This window comes from Motacilla alba, chromosome 2 (assembly GCF_015832195.1).
Source record: "Motacilla alba alba isolate MOTALB_02 chromosome 2, Motacilla_alba_V1.0_pri, whole genome shotgun sequence".
In the NCBI taxonomy this organism is placed as follows: Eukaryota; Metazoa; Chordata; class Aves; order Passeriformes; family Motacillidae; genus Motacilla; species Motacilla alba.
Genome location: NC_052017.1, coordinates 147,078,994 through 147,098,795, shown reverse-complemented (window position 1 = coordinate 147,098,795; position 19,802 = coordinate 147,078,994). Strand labels below are relative to the sequence as shown.

Here is a 19,802-nt window from a genome sequence, read left to right as displayed (position 1 = left end):
GATTAGTTTAACCAGCAACTTAAAAAAAAAAACCCAACTCCCTCTGGGGGAGGTGTAAGGTGTTCCCTCTGTGAGAATCCAGAGCACTACTGTGTGCTTGTTGTTTGGGTAACACAGGAAATACTGTTTTCACTTGAAATGGTAGAAAATGCAGGGAAAAAAAATCCACTTCTATATTGCCTAATTCCATGATATTTTGGATAAGTAAGCTGTGTAACTGAACTCACATATTGGGCTTCGCATGCTCAAAATTGAGTACAGCAGCCTAGTTTTCTGTCTCTGCTGTTAAATAGGCATTACTTCTCTTGTGAGCAGTTGTAGTTCACTGCCATCTCCATGGCAAACGTGCCACAATCACCACCCTTGTCACTGATTTTAGAGCAGGTAACACTCCCTGGAGGTCTGCAATCCATCCATTGTCTAGACTAAACCTGCTTTGAGGTTGAGACATGCTCCCAAAACAGCACAAAGTGCTATAGGCTCCTTTTTTACCATTAACTTTTGCAGCCACAAGTCAGACACTCTGACAAAGTTGGAATGAGGCTTTTCACGATCTCTTCTACTGAAGGAGAGGTTTGTCCAACATCCATCACTGCAGAATGGCAGGAAAAAAAGGAGAAAATTTAAAGTCTCATTAAGCAACCAGTGAGGAAAGAGGTGATTTTCTTTCAGTGAACTATAGGTTAAGTTATGTCATGGTGTGATTTTTAGGTTTGTCCTGTGCAGACCCTGAAGTTGGAATCAATGATCCTTGTGTGTTCCCTTCTAATTCAGGGTATTCTATGATTCAGTTCAGTTCCTGCAGAGGTTTTGCACAAAACTGCCAATATACCAAAACCAGTGTTATATTGTTCTTCCTGATAGGTTTTAGTTTTGTTTAAATGTGTTATAGGGCTTTTTTCCCTCTCCTTTTTTTTTCCCCCAACAGGGCTGGATTATAATGCTCTGAAAGTAGTCCTGACACAGACAAGCTATAGAAATGAAGTTTTCAATAACTTAAAATAACATGCAAATCCCAGGCTTGTGAAATTTCAAACACAAAGCACCCGCTGTATGCCAGCCTGACCTCCAGTCTGTGTAGCATATAATAAAAAGAAATTTTGTCAAACCTGCTTGTGATTAACAGACAAAAAAGGGTTGGCCCATGTTCATAAATGAGACTATTTCAGCAAGCTGGGGCCATGTCATGGAATATTTTAAAATAAGTCAAAAGGAGCTCAGGCTTACTGGAAAACACAGAGCTTTGAGCATCTTAAAATCTTAGGGTTCTGCCCTTGTGCATTTAGATTAGGACTGGGCACAAGCAGAATAAACTCTGAAGTGATTTTTCACTTGATAGCAAATTGGGCAAAGCACCAAATCACAGGTTATCTTGGCTGCCAGAGGATGAGACAAGCAGGTGCCATCCATGTGCCAGCAGTTTCTTAAGGAAGGAGAAATGTCTGTCATAAAAGGCATGTGTGAAGTAAAATAACTCCCACCAAAATCAGGGAGGTTAAACTGAACTGACACATTTCTGAAATAAATCTGTGGTTAAAGTGCATTCAGGTTTTAAGATCCCAAGTAGAAGCTGGAGGCAGTCAAACCCCAGAGTCACGTTCATGCTTCCCTCCTCAGCCAGCGTGACCCTCTTTTTTGGAGTTAATGGAAGAAGGTTGTACCACATTTAGATGTTCATGGCCAAGATCAAGTAGTGCTAAAACTGAATGCTGCTCACGTGTCTTGGAGTTTAAAATTGGACATAAACATTGCTCTGATTTGGAGGAAGAAATCTTACTCAGGGCAAATGACAAGGTTGAGGAATCCTTTTGCAAGCACGTCCCAGGGGATGCTGCAGCATCTTCAGCCCCTTGCCATCACAGAGTTAAGAGCAGACACAAACTGGGAGCAATTTGGCAAGGAAGATAATGGGACCAGTTGGGATCTGTCATCAGCATACTGGGCACTGCAAAAGAGTGATTAAATAGGAAGACACGGACAATTATCAAACACTAATTGCTTATTGTTGCTAGAGCTATATTTTAAATGTGTTTTTGTTTTTAATTGCTTTTGTTGCAAAAAAAAAAAAAAAGTCCTTAATTTAATTCTAAAATGTTTGGGAATGGGAAGTCTGCCAGGAACGGGGCAGCTCAGAGGTCTTGTGAAAGCAATTGCCTCTTTCACCAGCCTATATTCATGTCCAGTTATCCCATCCTCTGCCAACTTTCCTGTTTTCTGGTTCATGCCCCGATGTTGGCTGAAGGTCTCTGGGTTGTTGGTACTTGCAGGAAGCTGCAATAGTTTGTTCATATCCTTTTCTGTATTTTTCATTCATCACTGTCCAAAGGCCTTGACCCAAAGAGGAGCTGAACTCTTCAGGTCCACAGGGGGTTTGGAGAAGCAGGCTCTGAGTATAAAGGCAGTTTTTAGGACAGGACTAGCAGTGGTTGACAAGGTGAGATATCTGTGTAGTTTGAAGCTGTTACAACACAAACATCTGTATACCTCTGTGCTCTGGAACTGCTGACTGCAGGGGAGTTCAGCAGGGGCTGGATTTGCCTCACTATTGTGTCAGTATAACAGTGAATGAATATGAGGATGTTATTCCAAATTAAGATGTTCAGGTTTGGTGCAGGGAGCAGGTCCAAATCATAGACAGAAGGTTTAATGCAAGTAGCTAAGAGGATCTTGTGTTATTCAATAACCATTCAGCATTTTCCTGATGAAAGTGACAGGGAGCACAGTTTCTATATTCATAGAAATATCTTTTGTATGGATGTATTCAGCTCTGACAGGGCTGCAGGACCTCATCATGCACAAGTGAATGTAACCAAATCTGCCTCTCTGTGTGCAAATCATTTGCAGGAATGGTTTGGAAAATGAAAGGAAACTGGTCTACATTAGAGAGAACAAGTGCAAAGAGGGAAAACAGAAACAGTGTTTACCTTCATACTTTAGAGGAACACAGGAAAATCCAGGGGTCCTGTTGTCTCAATAGAATGCCACATGTCACCTGCTCCTCTGAGCTGCCCCAAAAACCAGGCTGATAAATCTGTTGCTGACCTGACACAGAGCATGAGGGCAGGGATGGGAAACTTGCTTGTGTGGAGACTGCTCTGTACGGAGAGTTTGCCTGTAGTACAGATTTTTTCCTCCTTTCTGATCTTTTCCTGCACCTGCATAAAATGTAAGATCAGAAATTGAGAGAATTGATTTAACCTGTTTCCAAATAAAATATTTCCAAAATAATTCCCTTTTCATTGTTAAGTTCCTTGCAAAATCCTGAACAAATACTCTTGCAAAAAAGGTTAAGGAAAAAATAAGAAATATAGAGAAGTTTTTCCAGACATCATGGCTGGCCTTTCTGTGTTATTTTAAGGCATTTAGAAGGAAAGCTGGCCTGGGCAGACATTTTAATCAGCATTTTAAATTTTTTGAGCACACAAAAACTGAATCATTCCATGAGATTTTTATTGTAGCAACTCCATCATGGGCTGTGGGTCTTTGGCTTTCCTCCATCAGAGTACCTGATGGACATTATCCAGAGATGTCAGGGATACTGCTGCTCCTCTCCCCTCCCCAGTCCATGGCTCTCCTGGTTCACAGACCAAGATGATTAAAAAATTAGTATTTTTTAATTAACCATTGCAATGGTTGATTGACAGAGTACACCTAACTATAGCAGCAAAGCTAGGCAAGACTTGATTTTCTTGATTTTCTGCTTTTTCTTTTATGTGAGCAGTATTTACTCATCTGGGCATCTCATGCCTTGAGTTTTGTTGGCCACCTTGTTTGTGCAAAGCCATTCCTCTGTGAGGTGTTTGCTCAGAGTCCTGGGCCAAGTTCCCAGCTGCAGAGAATGGCAGAGGCCAGTGCAAGTGCATCAGCTGGGGACTCAACGTCCAGTTTAAAGGGAAATATCCAAAGGGAAATTTCTCCATCCATGCCCTGTAAAGATCAGCAAAACCACCCTGCCTTTCTCTGCAGCCTTTTTTTTTTTTTTTAAATCAACTAAAAAATGAGTGAGGGGAGAAAACATTGCTGGAATATGCATTTCCACTGGGATTAAATGTATTTGTGTGTGGCTTTCCAAAATTAAAGTTGGACAGAGGCAAAGAGGGACTTTGGTGTGAAAATGCAATTAGCCATGACTCAGGACTCTTGATATACAGGGAGACCAATGAGTTCTTGCATGGGAACTTGACAAAGTGGCAAGAACAACTTACTGTGTGTTAATATGAGCAGAGTAAATAACACAAAATGTTATTAATGTTTGGGGTTCATTTCCAAGCAGATCCTTTGGGTGATGTAGACAGAAGTGCACCTGGCAGGTGATGGTAAATGATGTTTTCTTGTGGAAGAGTCACTGTCTTCCTGATAGTAACATTAATTCCTTTTTCTTGAGAGTTCTGAGGTCCTGAAAGAAAGACATTATAAGAATACTGATATATTATTTTTACATAATGGTCTTTCACAGACTTCCTGTGCTGGCAATAAGCATCACCCATCAGCTGGGCCATGAAGCAGTTTTTCCATCTTAAAGATTAATTCATGGAGATCCTAAAAGGCTTGGCAAAGGCTGTCAATGAAAAAGCAAGGCTTTCCAATCACCCTTCTCAGTGGTTGTAGCAGCCTCATCCTCCCCCTTCCAAAATGTGTTGGATAACATTTTCTCCCTTGATACAATAATCACTTAGGGAAGGTCCTAGAGGAAAAACAGGCCCGGTGCCTGTTCATTATTGTGTGGCAGAGACAATGTCTGTCCTTTTTTCATGGCTGTCAGGCATTGCAGGGTAATTTTGGCACCCAAGGATGCCAACACAAGTGGGCATTGTAGGTAAATGAACAAGAAAAGGGGTGGGGAGGACAGTATTCTATTGGCTTGTTGCATTATTTCAAAAATGATTTAACATTTAATTAAAGGAGTCTGGGAGATTGCTAGGTCTTTATGCTCCCCCCCCCTTGTGTCATCCAGATTTTATGCTGCCACTTTTAAAATACAATTTATATATGCAGTTGGAATTAAACTTGGTCCTTCTAATTTTCTCAAGTGGTGTTTCTCTCGTATCTGAATCTTTGTAGGATGGAGATACAGCCACGACTGATTTCTGTGCTACTGACTGCATCTTCTGATTCAGAGCTCCTGTACTCTGAAGCCAGTAATGATTCACTCTCACAGCAGTGGTGTGAGCAGTCTCAGCTTTTATATGCCATCTGTGTGAGGGAGCTGAATCTGCAGAAACGGGACCCTGTGCACATGGCTTTTCCTCTGCTCATGGATGAAAATATTAAAGCAAATCCGTATGGTCCATGAGATGTTTTCTGTGTCAGGAAGGGAGTAAAGCTGCCTGTCAAACCAAGCTGTTCTCCCTGATGAAAGGGGGCTGTTTTTAAACACTCCTTTCCATAGTATTTTGCACGCCAGCCATGTGTGCTCTCTCATCTGACATCTCATTGAGATCCTTGGCTCTGGTACTGCAGGAGGGAAGTGTGTTCTGGGAAGGAAGGAAATTATCTCTCAATATGTACACAAACATGTGCACACACACACACACACACACACGCACACACTTTTAAATCAATCTAAAAGAATTTTTTTTTTTTGAATGAGAAAAAAAATTAATCTGGTTGAGCCAGACTTCAATGCTTCCCTTTTGTTTGGATTTTCTATTTTCTCATGAAGATATTAGAAAGAAATGCTCTGAGCTATTATTAGATACAAAGGTAGAGATAGAGGGCAAAGGGTTCATTTACAATTCCTACAGCAGACCATTGAAGTTAAAAGGCAATTGATGAGCAGCTTGAAAATATAGATTCATCCACTAAGCTTAGGGAGTATTTCCAAAGGTTTGTGCTGGACTGAGGATCTAACCCTTTGCACAGCAGTAAAACCCACTGGGTGGAGGAAGCTGAAAACAAATGTGTTGGTTTTGTTTTGTTGGGTTTTTTTTGGTTAATGAAAGGAGTCACCTTGCAGGGAGAAGCTTGGAAACATGAACTGATGTAAAGCAATGAGTTGATATAAATGCGCTGCTTTTGAGGGAAGCAACTGGACTTCAGCTTTGTTCCAGGAGATGGGGGAAGCATAAAGGTTATCCACAGACACACATTCTTTGTGTTTTGGGAAACCCAAGTCAGTTAATCCCTGATAATGGGATACCATTATAACCCCAACTTCACCTCCATGATCTTAGGGCAATACTGCAAGAAGCAGATTGATCATGTTGGGCAGGACAGCCCATGGCATTGGAGTGTGCTGCTGCAGGAGAAATCCAATGCCATAAAGGCTTTCTAGCCTTTCCCTAAGATACAGTGGTGATTGTCACTTCCTTTCAGAGAATCACAGAGATGGGCAGGGACCTCTGGAAATCACATGGTCCCGTCCCTGTTCAAACAGGGCCACCTAAAGCCACTTGGACCATGTGCAGATGGCTTTTGAGTATCTCCAGGGATGGAGACTCCATAACCTCCCTGGGCAACCTGTGCCAGTGCTGGGCCACCTTCACAGTAAAGAAATTTCCCTCTGATGGTCAGAGGGAAACTCCTGTGTTTCAGTGTGTGCACATTGATCCTGCCACTGGGCAGCACTGAGTCAAAGAGCCTGGCTCTGTCCTCTTTGCACCCTCCCTCCAGGTGTTCATCTGTGTTGCTGAAATCCCCTGGAGTCTTCCCCAGCCTGAGCAGTGCCAGTGCTCACATCCTGTCCTCATGGGAGAGATGCTCCAGTCCCTTAATCCTCCTCATGACCCTGCATTGGAGTCTCTCCAGTGTGTCCCCGTCTCTCTTGCAATGAGGAGCCCAGAACTGGACACAGCACTCCAGGACTTCTCAACACTGTTCTAATTGTAAAAAAAAAAAAAAAAAAAAAAAAAAAAAGATTTTGGAACAGGGGCTGTTCCAACTGGGACACCAACACTGGTTTTGGATAGCTTCAGCTTGAACACTGAAGGGTTTTTTGTGCTCTTTTTGCCAAACCTCTCATGTCTGATACTGCTGCATTTGGGCAGCTTTGGTCAAGGAGAGGTTTTCATCTCGGTACCTCAGCTTTGCTGGCCTGACCTCTGGAATAAATGTTCCTTTCTGAACTTTTTTCTTCTTTGGCAATAACTTTAGTTTATTTTTTATCCAGTGGCCGCGTTGAGGCTTGTTCAGTTTGCCAGGCTAAAGGGCATCACAAGAACATGCATCATTTTGCACTTTTTGTCCAAGGCAACAAAACAAAACTAAGTTAAAAAATATCCCTTTGGTGTATTTTTTTTTTCCTGTGAAAACTCCTGAAGCATAAAAATAGTATCTTTCCTTGAAGAGAGGATATTACTAATGTAAATCCAATGCAGAGGAATAATATGATATATGTCAAAAGGCAAGCATCTAAGGAGGAGCAGGAGTGATGGAAATGCCTCATGGGCATATGAGATTGTGGGGATAGGTATTCACACAAAGGATGCTTTCTTACATGTGCCCAGGGCTTTCTCTTATCTCTGAACATGAACCCATAGTGAAATAGAAATGTTCCTGTATTAATAGTGCATTGGAGATAACCCTCGTCTGAAAAATACAGTAATGCTGCCCAACTGGGATCCCTTTCAGAGCAGGGAATTGGACTGGCAATTTCATAGTGTGTTGATAATGAAACATTTTGGTTCTGTATAAGCAAATGGGCAAGGTTAATGGACACATTACTCCAGCTGTCATTGTCCCAGCAGTAACCAATTTAGAGGCTTTATATTTTCTGCTGTCCCAGTAAGGGAAAGAAAAGTAGAAAATTAAAAATAGAAATCCCAGAGTGATTTAAAGTGCAAGGAGTGAATAAGCTTGTAGTACTCCAGTATAATTTTCAAATCCCTCTTTTCCTTATAATCAGTATTTTAATTTATGTATTACATTGCAAATTCTGCCAATGTCTGTCCTGCTCCAAAAGCTCACCTCCACACAGAAGGATTTATTCTGGCTGTAACAGATGAACATGAGCCTCCAGCCCTGGATCTCTCTAGCTGTTGTTTGTATTGATGGTTCCTGTTTGTATTTCCCTTCACCTAGTGCTGTTGATTTGCAGAACCATGAGGAATGGTCTGTAGCTTTGGCCTTCAAGTGAGGAGGTTAAAAAGATATCTTCTGGTGCCTGTGTATAGATCATAATTGTGTTTTTTTCATAGCTCTTTCAACAGCTGTGGACAGACATCAGACCCTCATGAGCTGTTTTTTTCCCAAGTAGGTGCCCTGCACAACAGCACAGCACTGGGTTTTCTCTCCCAGAATTAACAGTCCCACACTCTTGGTTTCATTGAGGTTACTTTTTCCTTGTTGAGCCTGCTGTCAAGACTAATGCTGTTTCTGAAGCAGGTGTCCAGCCTAATGAGGATGTGTCTCCTTGATTTGCAGACATCCTGGTTGATGGCAAGGTCTGTGACTGCGACGTGGTGGTGACCTGCCAGGTGGGGGACCCTGTCCCCTTGCAGGTGAAGTTGACCAACTGGAGCAAGCACAGCGTGGGGCCTTTTGCTCTGACCATGATGCCCTACCAGGATTACCAGAATGGGGTGCACAACTACGAGCTGCAGGATGCCATCACCTTCGTGGGGTCCAACACCTTCCACATCGATACAGTGAGTTGTTTGGTCACAAGTATCAGGATTTGGAGTGATGTGCATTTGAAAGGGGCTTCGTTACTCTATTGTGCATTTTAAAGCAGATTAATTTTTGGAAAGCCCCATGATTATGGCAGCTATTGCTAACAGTGCTGCTGCATTCATCTGGAATGGTCTCTCAGAAATGGTTTAAGACTGCAATTTCCTACCATGTATACCACTAGTGAATTATCAGAGGCAGCAATTTCTGGTCACTCCAGATCTGGCTGAATGTGAACGGGTAACCCTAGATTGAATGTTCAATACCATATTGCCAGTCCCTTGAGTCTCCTAGCACAGCCTGCAGTAATAGATTTTAAATAACTTTTTTTTTTTCTTTAGTCCATAAGAAACATTCCCCAGGCTGAGCCAAGGAACTCAGCAAATCAGTTTTAGTCAGGTCCTGAGGAAACACAACAGACTGCAAAAAGAAAATGCTAAGCATTAATGGCCAATCTGATGAGCTGGTTCATTTCCTGGATGCTTAGCATACTGTTATAAAACCATAAAGAAATGCATAAAATGAGGCAAAAAAAGAGCCTCTTTTTAAAACAATTGAGATTATGATTTTTCTTTCAATTTCTCTAGAAAATTCAAGCCTAGGAGGTTTTTTCTCCTAAAGCAAGACACTGAAAATATAGATAACACTACTCTCTCCCACATCCTTCCCTCCCAAAAATACAACAACAAAACACCTGGCATGAAAATTATTCTCATGAAATAAACATGAAGAATGGGGTGAGTGTTTGGGATTGTGCTTAGGACCTTTGTTTAGGTCAGCTCTTCAGATTGGTAATCAAATGTACCTGTCAAAATTAAATATATAAGTGAACTTTAGTTAGAGAGAAATTAAAGGTTAATCACAGAGACAGTCACGATGCATATTTTTCAATTACGCATCACAGAAGAAAATATTTCTAAAAGCTAATGAGCATGAAATATACCATCAACTTGATTTTTAATGGGGGCTAACTACATTCTTGTAGCTGAATAATTTAAATATGCCAACAGAAATCATCCAGGGATGGCTTTCTTTGACTCTGGTTCTGACAATGTGGAGTTTTTAATCAGAGTGGTGGTGTTTGGATACACAGCTGCCAAAGGGCCTGACCCTCCAGGCTAATGAGGGAAAAGGGAGATGTCAGTGTGATGTATTCTTACCTTCTGATTGAGTCTCCTATGGGGCAAAAAGTCAGGAGGTCACATCTCTAGTGCCTGCCCAGGCAGCCTTCTCATACCTTACGGTCCCTGCCTTTGCCCCATTGCTCAGTAGTTTGACATTTCTCCTGTAAACACAATCCCCAAGAAGTTAAAAATAGAATTGTTTTCTGCTGCTTGTCCTCCTTTCCATACAAAAAGGTGAAATGGACAAAATGTCGACTCTTAGACAAGAAGTGTTACAATTCACTGCGTGTTGTTGACACTACACAGGCTCCTAGGGAAAGTGCTTGGTCGCGTTCTTTGGGGTGTGGAGCCCTGATTGTGGAAGAAAATCCTTTATGTCTGCCAGAGGCCCTTTCTTCCCTCAGAATAACTAATTTAGGAATAGAAAATAGATTTCAGGAAGTTCCACCTGTTTGGGGGGGATGAGGGGAAGCCCTGGTTTGTGCATTTTATGCTTTGGGGAAGAACCACCATGCTCAGAATTGTGCTTGTGCTCTGAGTTTGGCCAAGAGTCAGATAGGAGCTGGTTAAAAAACCAAAGAAGCTCATGGCTGTGTGAGATGAAAAACAACCAGAGTTTCTCTGTTTTATTAACAAAAGTTGAGATACTGGACCAGATTCCCTGCTGTTTTTCAACTCAGTGCTGCTGTATGGAAGTTGTAAAAAATATCCCCATCATTTTTTTAACCTGAGGTCATGGGCACTTGACTATTTTTCTTGTTTAGTGGAAGTGGCTTGAGGTGCTGCCCTTTCCCAGCTGCTTGTGAAAGATGCTCCCCTCTCCCCCTGCAGGCCCATCAGGACAGACCCTGAGAGAACTTGTTTTTGTGCAAAGTTGTCCAGTTTAGCAAAAACCACGTTGGTCAGCAGTTTAAGTTAATTGGGCTGACTTCACACTGACACTGGCACAAGGATGCTGACATGATTTATTGCAGGGCTGAGCTGGGTGGGAGGAAGGATGGAGAATCAAGTCTGGTTTGGCGTATCACTGGTGCGTGATCAAGAACGAGTGGGAGCATCAGGTATTGCAGCAAGGGCAGATACTCCTCACACCCTGAAAATTCACTCTTTTGTCATGCAGAAACTTCATTATTGGTATAAAAAACCCCCAACAGGTCCCTCTGCCTTCCTAAATGTTAGTTTCATATTAAGTCTCATGCTCAAAAATTCACTGTTATTTTTGATTCCAGACTAAAAAGTCTCAAAGCTGTTTCTGCTGCTACCTGAAAGACAAGGGACATATATGGCAATTTTGAGGATGCACATGCTGCTTTGCAGTGTGAATATAAATTGTTGAAAGGGTAAAAGTCACACAATTTTGTATTTCCCTTTCTTGTGGCTTGAAGTCCAAGTTAGAAGATTTATCTTGGACTTAATGTAATGATGCTTATTAACCTCTTTGTGCTTTTACCTCAGTTCGATGCAGCAGCCTGGGTTTGTGTCACAAAGTCTCTGCTGGATATGATACTTCAAAAAGCAAAGCCTTTTCTGGAAAATTTTGAAGGATATTGAGTTATTTCTATGAATTTTAAATTAAGTAAAGTCTGCATTTTTAAGCTCAACTTCTAATTTGGCTAACCTTACTTTTCTCTGTATTTGACAGAAAAAGTGACTTTCTCCATTATGACTTAAATATTTGACATTTTTTATTCAGTGGGTGTTTTTTAAACATGAGTTAACATGGTGGAACTTATCCATTAAAATACAGAGGATTTTTTTTATGTTGCTTTACAACATAAAGTTTATCTTTTGCCCTATTATTAAATTTTCTTAATTATTACCTCTATTTTTTGTTGAATACCTAGTTGATCAGACAGAGTTGCTTTTATGCCAAATTAAAAGAAAAAAATATTGCCTTCTGTGGAGAATCCTGTAACTCCCAGCCACTCATCCTTTCTTGTTGTCCCTGCTTGTGCCATTACTTATCCTCAAGCAGGATTTTTTCCTCTGTGTGTTATCACGCGATTGGTAGTGGGAGATGAGGAGAAATTCATTAGTAGATGGTCATTTTGAATCAGCTCAGAAGCCATGGTGAACATTTGCTCACTTCTGGCAGGTCCTCTGTGGCCCATCTGGAACAAATTATTTTTCTTGGCACTGCTTTATTCACACTGTAAACTCTTTGGGGCAGCGAGCAGTAGCTGGCACCAGCCCTAATCTCCAACTGAGCTCCCTAAGTACTACAGCAGTATAAATAAGTAGTAATTAGTTCTAAGCAATCGCAGTCCCACATGGTAGCCTGAATCAGGGAAGGATTAGGATGCATCTAGAAACTTAATTTTTCTTCTATCTTGGTGGAACAAAGGAGTAATGTGGACTTTTTTTTCCTTGATTTTCGATCATTATTTTCTGAGGTACAAGCTGCTCATCTTTGTTTCCATGAATGGTGGAATTTTAATAAAGCCTGTTTTAACTCTGCCCTGGCTCAGGAATGTCAGCATCCTGATGAATGATTCAACAGATACACAGGCGCAGGTCTGGACTGTGGCACCACCAGAGCTGTGTGCTGCTGGACTGGAGGATAACATGAATTTGGTCTGGGTCAAGCACGAGTTGTGTTCCTCGGAGCTGATCTGGGTCAGGCACTGCAGGCTGTGGGCTGCACTGTCCTGCCAGCCATGGAGGTGACCACCTGAACAAGCCACTCTGAGTGGCTGAGCAAGTCATCAGACTTATGCAGTTTAGAGGACAATTTGCCTCATTCTGCATTTGATCAGGTGAATCCTTGTGTTGAACAGCTGGCTTAGATGTGGACATCCACTTTACAGACACTTGGGTGGATTCAGTTCCGGAGTGAGACACCTGAATGAGGAGGGGTTACCCGGGGTGCTGGCCCACTAAGCTCCCATGAGTCCATGGAGATGTGGTCTGCAGCAGGTAGAACCTGGCTCATTAACACAGGGCTGAGATTCAGTTGCCTAAAAGTAGATGTTTGCTATCATACAGGTGCTGTGGGTATCCCACCAGCCACCAGATGCTGCCAGAAATCTTGTAAGATATCCTGGGCATCTTCCCAGTCCTGTGGAGGTGTCTCAGGGCCTTAGGCCATCCCATAACCTGTGTTTAGGCAACTCTATTCTGGCTCTGCAGGCTGCCTAGGGAGACCATTCTGTGTCTGCTCCACTGTCTCATTGACCAGGTATCTTCCTTTTGTAGTAGGACCTTGGACTCCTAAATGTAGGTTTAACCTCAAAATTAGTCCTGTGCCTAGTGTAGCAGCTGGGCTGGATATGACCCTCTAGTGACCTGACTGCTGCAATGGAATGTCTGATCTTTGGGAATGTTTGTAGGCAGCCCCACTGGAGACACAGCCTTTCTTTCCAAAGTTGGTTCCTGTTTTGAAGGAAACATCTTGTAACTTCTGCAGAGCCACCTGCACTTGAGCAAAGCGAAGGTTTCAAGCTCATTTTGCTTCCCCTTGTTTCTTCTCCAATCCACAAGTGTTGATACAGTGGTGGTGACACAACAGATGTGGGTAGAGCCCAAACCATGAATGTGATGTCTGGTGTTGATGCTGATGAGCCTGGAGCCACCTTCCTGCTTGCCAAGGGCTCTGAGCTGTGCTGTTACAGACATTCCTTCATGGTGCAGCCAGATTAGGAGAAATGGACCGGGAGCTTGGAACAGCTAAGGGTGCTGAGGAGGCTTCATTTGCTGTTTGCCTGCACCCACTGCTGGCATTAGTGCCTGCCTCTGCTCTCCTCTGGAGGAAAGGCCACATCAGTTCAGTGAGGCAGAAATCAGGCAGGCAGCCCTGGGAGAAGGACAGGGGAGCAAGAGGGGACATGACTGGATGTTGTTCTGTGTGGCCAGACGCAGTGCCAGAGGGCAGGAACTTGTACCCAGAGCGGAGGGGAGATGCCAAGGACGGGGTCAGGGGAACATCTGTGCCTGCTCTGATCCCTCATGTGGATGACACGATGCCGATACAAGTTTGCTGTAGGTCAGCAGAAGTGCTCAGCACCAAAACTAAAGGCAGCCAGGGCTCTCCTGGCTCTGAGGATGTGGCTGCTTGTGAACAGACAGGCCCTTGTGCAGGAGCTGCAATTTAGAGTCATAGAAACACAGAATAGTTTGGGTTGGAAGGGAAATTAAAGCTCATCTCATTCCAGCAGGTTGCTGCAAACCCCACCCAACCTGGCCTTGAACACTCCCAGGGATGGGGCATTCACAGATTCCCTGGGCAGCCTGTGCCAGGGCCTCACCACCCTCACAGTAAAGAATTTTTTCCATATATATATATATATATATATACATATATATCTCCTAAATTTCCCCTCTTTAAATTTGATCCCCTTACTCTTTGTCCTATCACTACAGATCCTGACAGAGAGCCTTTTCCAGCTTCTCTGTTGCTCCTTCAAGTACTGGAAGGTGCTGTGAGGTCTCCACTCAACCTTCTCTTCTCCAGGCTGAACAACCCCAACTTTCTCAGCCTGTCTTTGTACAAAAGCTGCTCCAGTAGCTTCAGCAACTTTGTGGCCCCTCTCTGGACTTCTTCCAGTTTAGAGAGGTCCAACAAAGCAGACTGGTAGCCCAGGGGATGTCTCCTGCTAGCTCCTGGATAGCACAGGATGATGTCTCCTGGCTAAAGAACTCGGTAGTGAAAGTCCAAAAAAAAGCTAGAACTGGAGAAAATGGAAACAGCTCATTCCCTTCACTCCTGAAAGCTACAGAGAATCTGCCTCATGGAAGGTAGTGGCTGGAAGTTTTCAGCTCTCTGGAATATTCTTGAGTTTCCTGCACCCCTGAATTCTTCTGTTGATCATTTGCCTTCCCCCTCTTCCCCACCATGACCTTCCCATCATCCCTGTTCTGGTCTTCCCGAGCAGTGGCAAGTTGTCCTTCAGCAAAGGGTGTCCATGAGTACTTCCCCAGTTCACACCCCATTGTTCAGGTCCCAGTTTACCATATCATGAAATTGTTTGTAGTGGGGAACAGCCATGATCACCTGTCTCAGAGCCTCAGCCTTTATTGGGACTTTTCTCCTGGGATGAAGCTGCCTTTTCACAATTTTTTGAAAAATTCCATCCAGTGGAGTGGCTCTGTGTTGGTTTGGTGTTTTGCATTCGCTGTAACTCAGTTCTAGGCATCCTGAAACTGGATTTAACATCTTGTGGAAGCAGATACTAATTCAAACATTATCACATGCTGAACAGTGGTGGGAGTGTTAAAGTTAGAAATTACCGAAGTGTCTTGCTGAAATGATGGACTGAGATATATTATTTGTTGTGAAGATATGGATTGTAGATGGATTTGTGGTGAAGGAAGATACATAAATGTAGAAACAGTGTGAACTCTGTATATTTGATTTGGACAAGTAAAATCAGGACGGCTACTGTTTTTGGGAAGTTTCTTGCTAAACTTCATTATTTGAATTTGCAGTCAGACTGTGTCTCAGCAATAAGGCAGAATGAACTTATTGCTAAGCTGTGAAATGGTGTTTAAATCATGTCTTTAACATTAATTCAGAGATGTGATTTAGAACTTTAATAGAGATGTTGGTAAATACAGTCTAAGGAGAGATTTAGGGTGATGTCTACCTTAAACAAATTCTGTTTTGGAATCAGTTACTCCTAAAGGTTCATGTTCTGTTTTGAGCTGTGGCACAGATTTACTGCATGAGTGAATAACAGGATTAATTTTTTAAAGTAACATTTTTACTAGAATAGGGATGAGATGTTTACTCCTTTTTGTATGAAAGCATTATTAAGATGTGAATTGGGAGTACTCTGAGACCCTTTGAAGGAGCTAATGAATTGCAAACTGCAATTAATTTGCTTTGTTGATGGTTTATTTGTACTGATTTTTGTATTCTCTTTGCCAGGTAAAGCCCACCAAAGACTCTGTGTACTTTGGAGCACTTCTCTTCCTCTACACGGGTGATTTCTACCTGAATATCAAATTCCATGAAGACAACTGCAGCAGGGAGCTGCCTCTGTCCTGGCTCTGCCTTCCCAGTGTCCACATCCGTGCCACAGAGCCCGTGGCCCCAGCTAAGCTGTGAATGCACTGTGTGCTACTTGATTACCCACAGCACACAGCAATGCTTGGCACATCCTCTGCTTGACCCCAGCTTGTTTCTGTCCAACCCCAGGACACAGTCTCTACTTTGGAGGAACAGCTGAACACTTTCTGAATTGGCTGATAGTCATTTGGACAGCTGCTTTTGCTAATTTCAGAGGGAGAGAGAGAGAGAGATTATAACCATGCTGAAGTTTTCCTCTGTTTTCAGAAAGCCTTTAAAACTATTTGCATTATACTTCAATATATTCCATTGATATCAGTGGTTTGAAAGAGTCTTGAGGGCTGAATTTCGCAATGTGTTTGAAGGTCTTAAATCCTGTTTGAATAATCCTGTTTGATCATTTTTCAGTAAGATCTGTGTATCTGTATGAAATTCCTCCTGGTTTATGCTGGACTCATGGCATGTTCCCTTGGGATATAGATCTCTGTTAGATTTGTTCATTGGCTTGCTCTTGTTCATTTGTTTGCTGAGAATTTGGTGTCTTTGGTAGTAAATAGCAGCGGTGGTGCTTTTCAGTGTGTTACTGAAAGTAAGAATAGCCTCCAGTTATTCTCCCCCTCCCCTGAGCCCAGTGCCACTTGCTCCTGGTAAAGTCACTGCCTTTAGTTTGGCAGATCTCTGAACTAGAAAGGAGAGAGAAGAGCAAAAGAGTTTTGTCCTTGAGAGAATAAATAAGGCAACTTTTGGGCTGCCTAAGGCTTGGCTGTGAATTTAGGCTTTCACAGTTCTGTTCTACACAGTCATAGTCACTTGAAACATTTGCAGACTCTTAAAGATCCACCAGAATTAATCAGATGATCATTAATATAACTTTTCATGAGTTTTTGCAAATTCTTCTCACCAGATTTTTCATACTAATACACCACTTTTTAAGTGTGTCTGTTTTTTCCCTTTTTTTTTTTTTTTCCTAAAGTTTGGGGGTTTTTTAAGTTTAATTATTAGGCAGTTAAGGCCATGGAATTCCTGAGTGTGAAAATAGTTGTTGAATATACTGATAATTTAGCCTATTTTTCAGAATAATGTTTCTGTATAGTGAGACATGTTTTTACCCCATGTAAAGCAGGGAGATGTTTTAGCTGTATGATTAATACACTATTTCGTGGACCATATGTTTAAAACCTATCCCAGTCTTTTCTTAAATGCACAGTTAAATTTGGTGGTAGTATGCTTTTGGGGGTGGATACACCAAGATGTGGCAGGGACACTCCAGTTAGCTCTACATGATTTAAATCTACATGCACAATCTCTTTGCAGATTCTTTGTTTCTTTAGAATTCGTGCAAACATGGCCCCCCATGAATGCCTGGCCTGACCCCTCCTGCTCAGTTCTGGCTCTCTGCATCATGCCCAGGGGTACTTTTACATGTGATTGGTGTTTCCCATAGTGCTCCAAACCCCGTTCATTGCATGCTTGCGAGTGACTGTTCATCCTAAATATATTCCCAACCGGAGGGAACTGTGGCTGTAGCATGGTAGCTGCATTTCCAGTGTCTGCAGGGTATTATCTCTAAAAACCTGTCTTGTGGCAGTGTTATCAATGTTTGTGCTTGAGCTGTGGCTCTGGACTCAGCCCTGAAATTGGAAGTTTTCAGTCTTGACCTGATAAAAATCTGAGCCCTGCTGAGGATTTGTTTGCAATGATTCCCTGCTCTGTCAGGTGCCAGTGAGGTCCAGTAACAAAACTATTCCTTAGACTGGCTCTAGGCCTGAGACTCCCCTGGAAAGAGGGTCCAACAGCTGAGTTGGGCCTGCTTTTCTGTGTTGGTGGAGCTTGGCTGACCAGATTGTGCCATGAGGCTGAATTCTCTGTCACAGGATAGGCAACACCCAGAAAAACGAGATCCAAGGAGAGCAGGAGCTAAACCAGTACATCTTCTCTAAAAGCTTGGTTTTGACATGAATGTCTGTGCTATGTTGCACAGCACTGTTGGAGTAAAATTCAAATTGGGTTTTATTCAGAAGATAATCTGCAGATTCTAGGAATACAGCTAAGGCTTTAAAAGGACAACATTGAAATAAAAAATATTGAAAAGTAGATGCTGTTGTAGTCAGGATGCTTCAATTTACCCAGCTAAGGGACTGTTCTCTAATTAATTTTTGCCAGCATTCTCTGAGAAGAGAGGCTATTATCCTGTGAAGCCTATCCTGGGATGCAACATTGCTGTGCCTTTTATGTATGAAGGATCCTTACCTACACCCCACTGAAGCTGTTGGAATGGGAACAGGTTTTACTATAAGAAAAGCAGGCAGCATATTTTCTTGTTATCCAATATGCCATTATAAATCTGCCATATGTGCACATAAATATAAGTTCTTATGTGTGAGCTGACCCTTAAAGGTCTATCTGTTCATTGTATAGCAGACTACTCTGTCCCTTGTCAACTTGGACACTTAGTTGCTTTTGGCATTTATGATATCTTCCCCAATTTTCTCAGACTTCTACTTGTTTGGGTGAGGGACATGAAACACAAGAAGTTCTTCCTTCTGGGGATCATTTTTAACTTGTCCAGAAGGAAGATAGTTAAGTGTTAGTGTAATTTGGAGAGGGGTTGAGGGAAAGGTGCTTAAAATCACTGGGGTTGCTGTCAGGATAGGTCCTTGTACTGCTTGAAAGAAGGATGATACTTTTCTTATCTGCTTTCCTTTCTTGGTACTGAAAACTTCATTTTCTTTCTCTGAAACACCCAGCAATTATTTTGAACATGATGAGCTGAACTGTTTATTGTAAATCTGATACAAACCAGTGGTTGCAATAAATTATTCCTAATTTAAATGGCCATTGCTGAGAGCAGATGTCGATCCCATATATGAATGCACTGGAGAAGCATAAGTTATGTAACTTTACCTGAATAAATACTTGTGGCTTGTTATTTACACCTCTGCCAGTCTCTTTAGTCTGTAGCTCTTGGTTGTGCTGTGTGTTTTTGCTGATAATAATGTGCATCTCTTGATTCTGTATTGTGTCTCTGAAAGACTGTGTTGGACCCTGGAACTGAAATTTCAGCCTCACTCAGACTTTCTCTTCCTAGATGAACTCAGAGGTGGTGAACCCTGTCTGCTCTGTAGTGTGGCTCCTGTGTCAGTGCCTGTTCCCTGTCAGCTGAGGAGAGGGAGAGGCATTCACGTTAAAGGCAACAAATGGCCAGAAGTTGTGTCCAGGGAAGTTTAGGTTGGATATTAGGAAAAGGTTTTTCACCCTTTGTCTGGGTGTTGGAACAGGCTCCCCAGGGAAGGGGTCGCAGCCCAGAGCCTGACAGAGCTCAAGAAGTGTTTGGACAATGCTCTCAGGCACATGGTGGGACTCTTGGGGATGGTCCTGTGAAGGGGTGGGAGTTTGCTGATTCTTTTGGATTCCCTTCCAACTTGGCTTAATCTGTGACTTTATGAAATGCCTCAATGTGTCCCAATACTGATGTTGGGGGTGGTGAAGCCCTGGCACAGGTTGCCCAGAGAAGTGATGGCTGCCCCACCCCTGGAAACATTCAAGGTTGGTTGGACAGGGCTCTGAACAACCTGATCCAGCTGAGGATATCCCTGCTCATTGCTGGAGGATTGGAACTAGACCTGTAAATGTTCCTTGCAACCCAGAGCATTCCATGATTCTTTCGTCCTTTCCATCCTTTAAGAAAAAGCTCAAAGGCTGGAAGGACCGTCTTAGAAGACTGACTGTAAGCACTTAAAAACCATTTGATGCCAAGCCTTGCCTGAGCTCCTTCTGTCAGTCCTGGGGCTCCTGTGTTTGGATTCCAAATCTAGAAGCTCTTAAGGTTTCCTCAGTGAGGGCCAGCTGCACCCTCCCTTCCTTGAGTCCTCTGGCTCCCTTCCTGGGTGTGAGCACTTTGCCCCTGCAGTGGGGCTGTGCATCCATCCTGCTGGCACTGCACACCCCAGAGCAGTGCTGGCTGCCAGCTCCTGCGATGGAACCAAGCCTTCTGCAGCTCTGGGCGTGCAGCTCAGCTGTGTGGGCACAGGGGGGATTTGAAGGCTTTCCTACAGGTGGCTGCT

The 19,802-nt window shown here is 42.8% G+C and overlaps 1 protein-coding gene across 12 annotated transcripts in view; it reads left to right on the top strand.

Annotated features, from left to right (window-relative positions):
• The window catches only part of TRAPPC9 (trafficking protein particle complex 9), a 450,420-nt gene extending 431,743 nt beyond the window's left edge, over positions 1-18,677 (top strand). For 11 of the 12 annotated variants that reach the window (XM_038162115.1, XM_038162165.1, XM_038162154.1 and 8 more), the window contains 2 exons: positions 8,362-8,585; positions 15,598-18,677. In XM_038162115.1, coding sequence (XP_038018043.1) covers positions 8,362-8,585; positions 15,598-15,777 — 404 coding nt within the window. In that variant the 3' untranslated portion in view covers positions 15,778-18,677. The remainder of the gene's footprint in view (positions 1-8,361; positions 8,586-15,597) is intronic. The other variant, XM_038162146.1, reaches the window with a different exon arrangement.
• Positions 18,678-19,802: the final 1,125 nt, after the last annotated feature.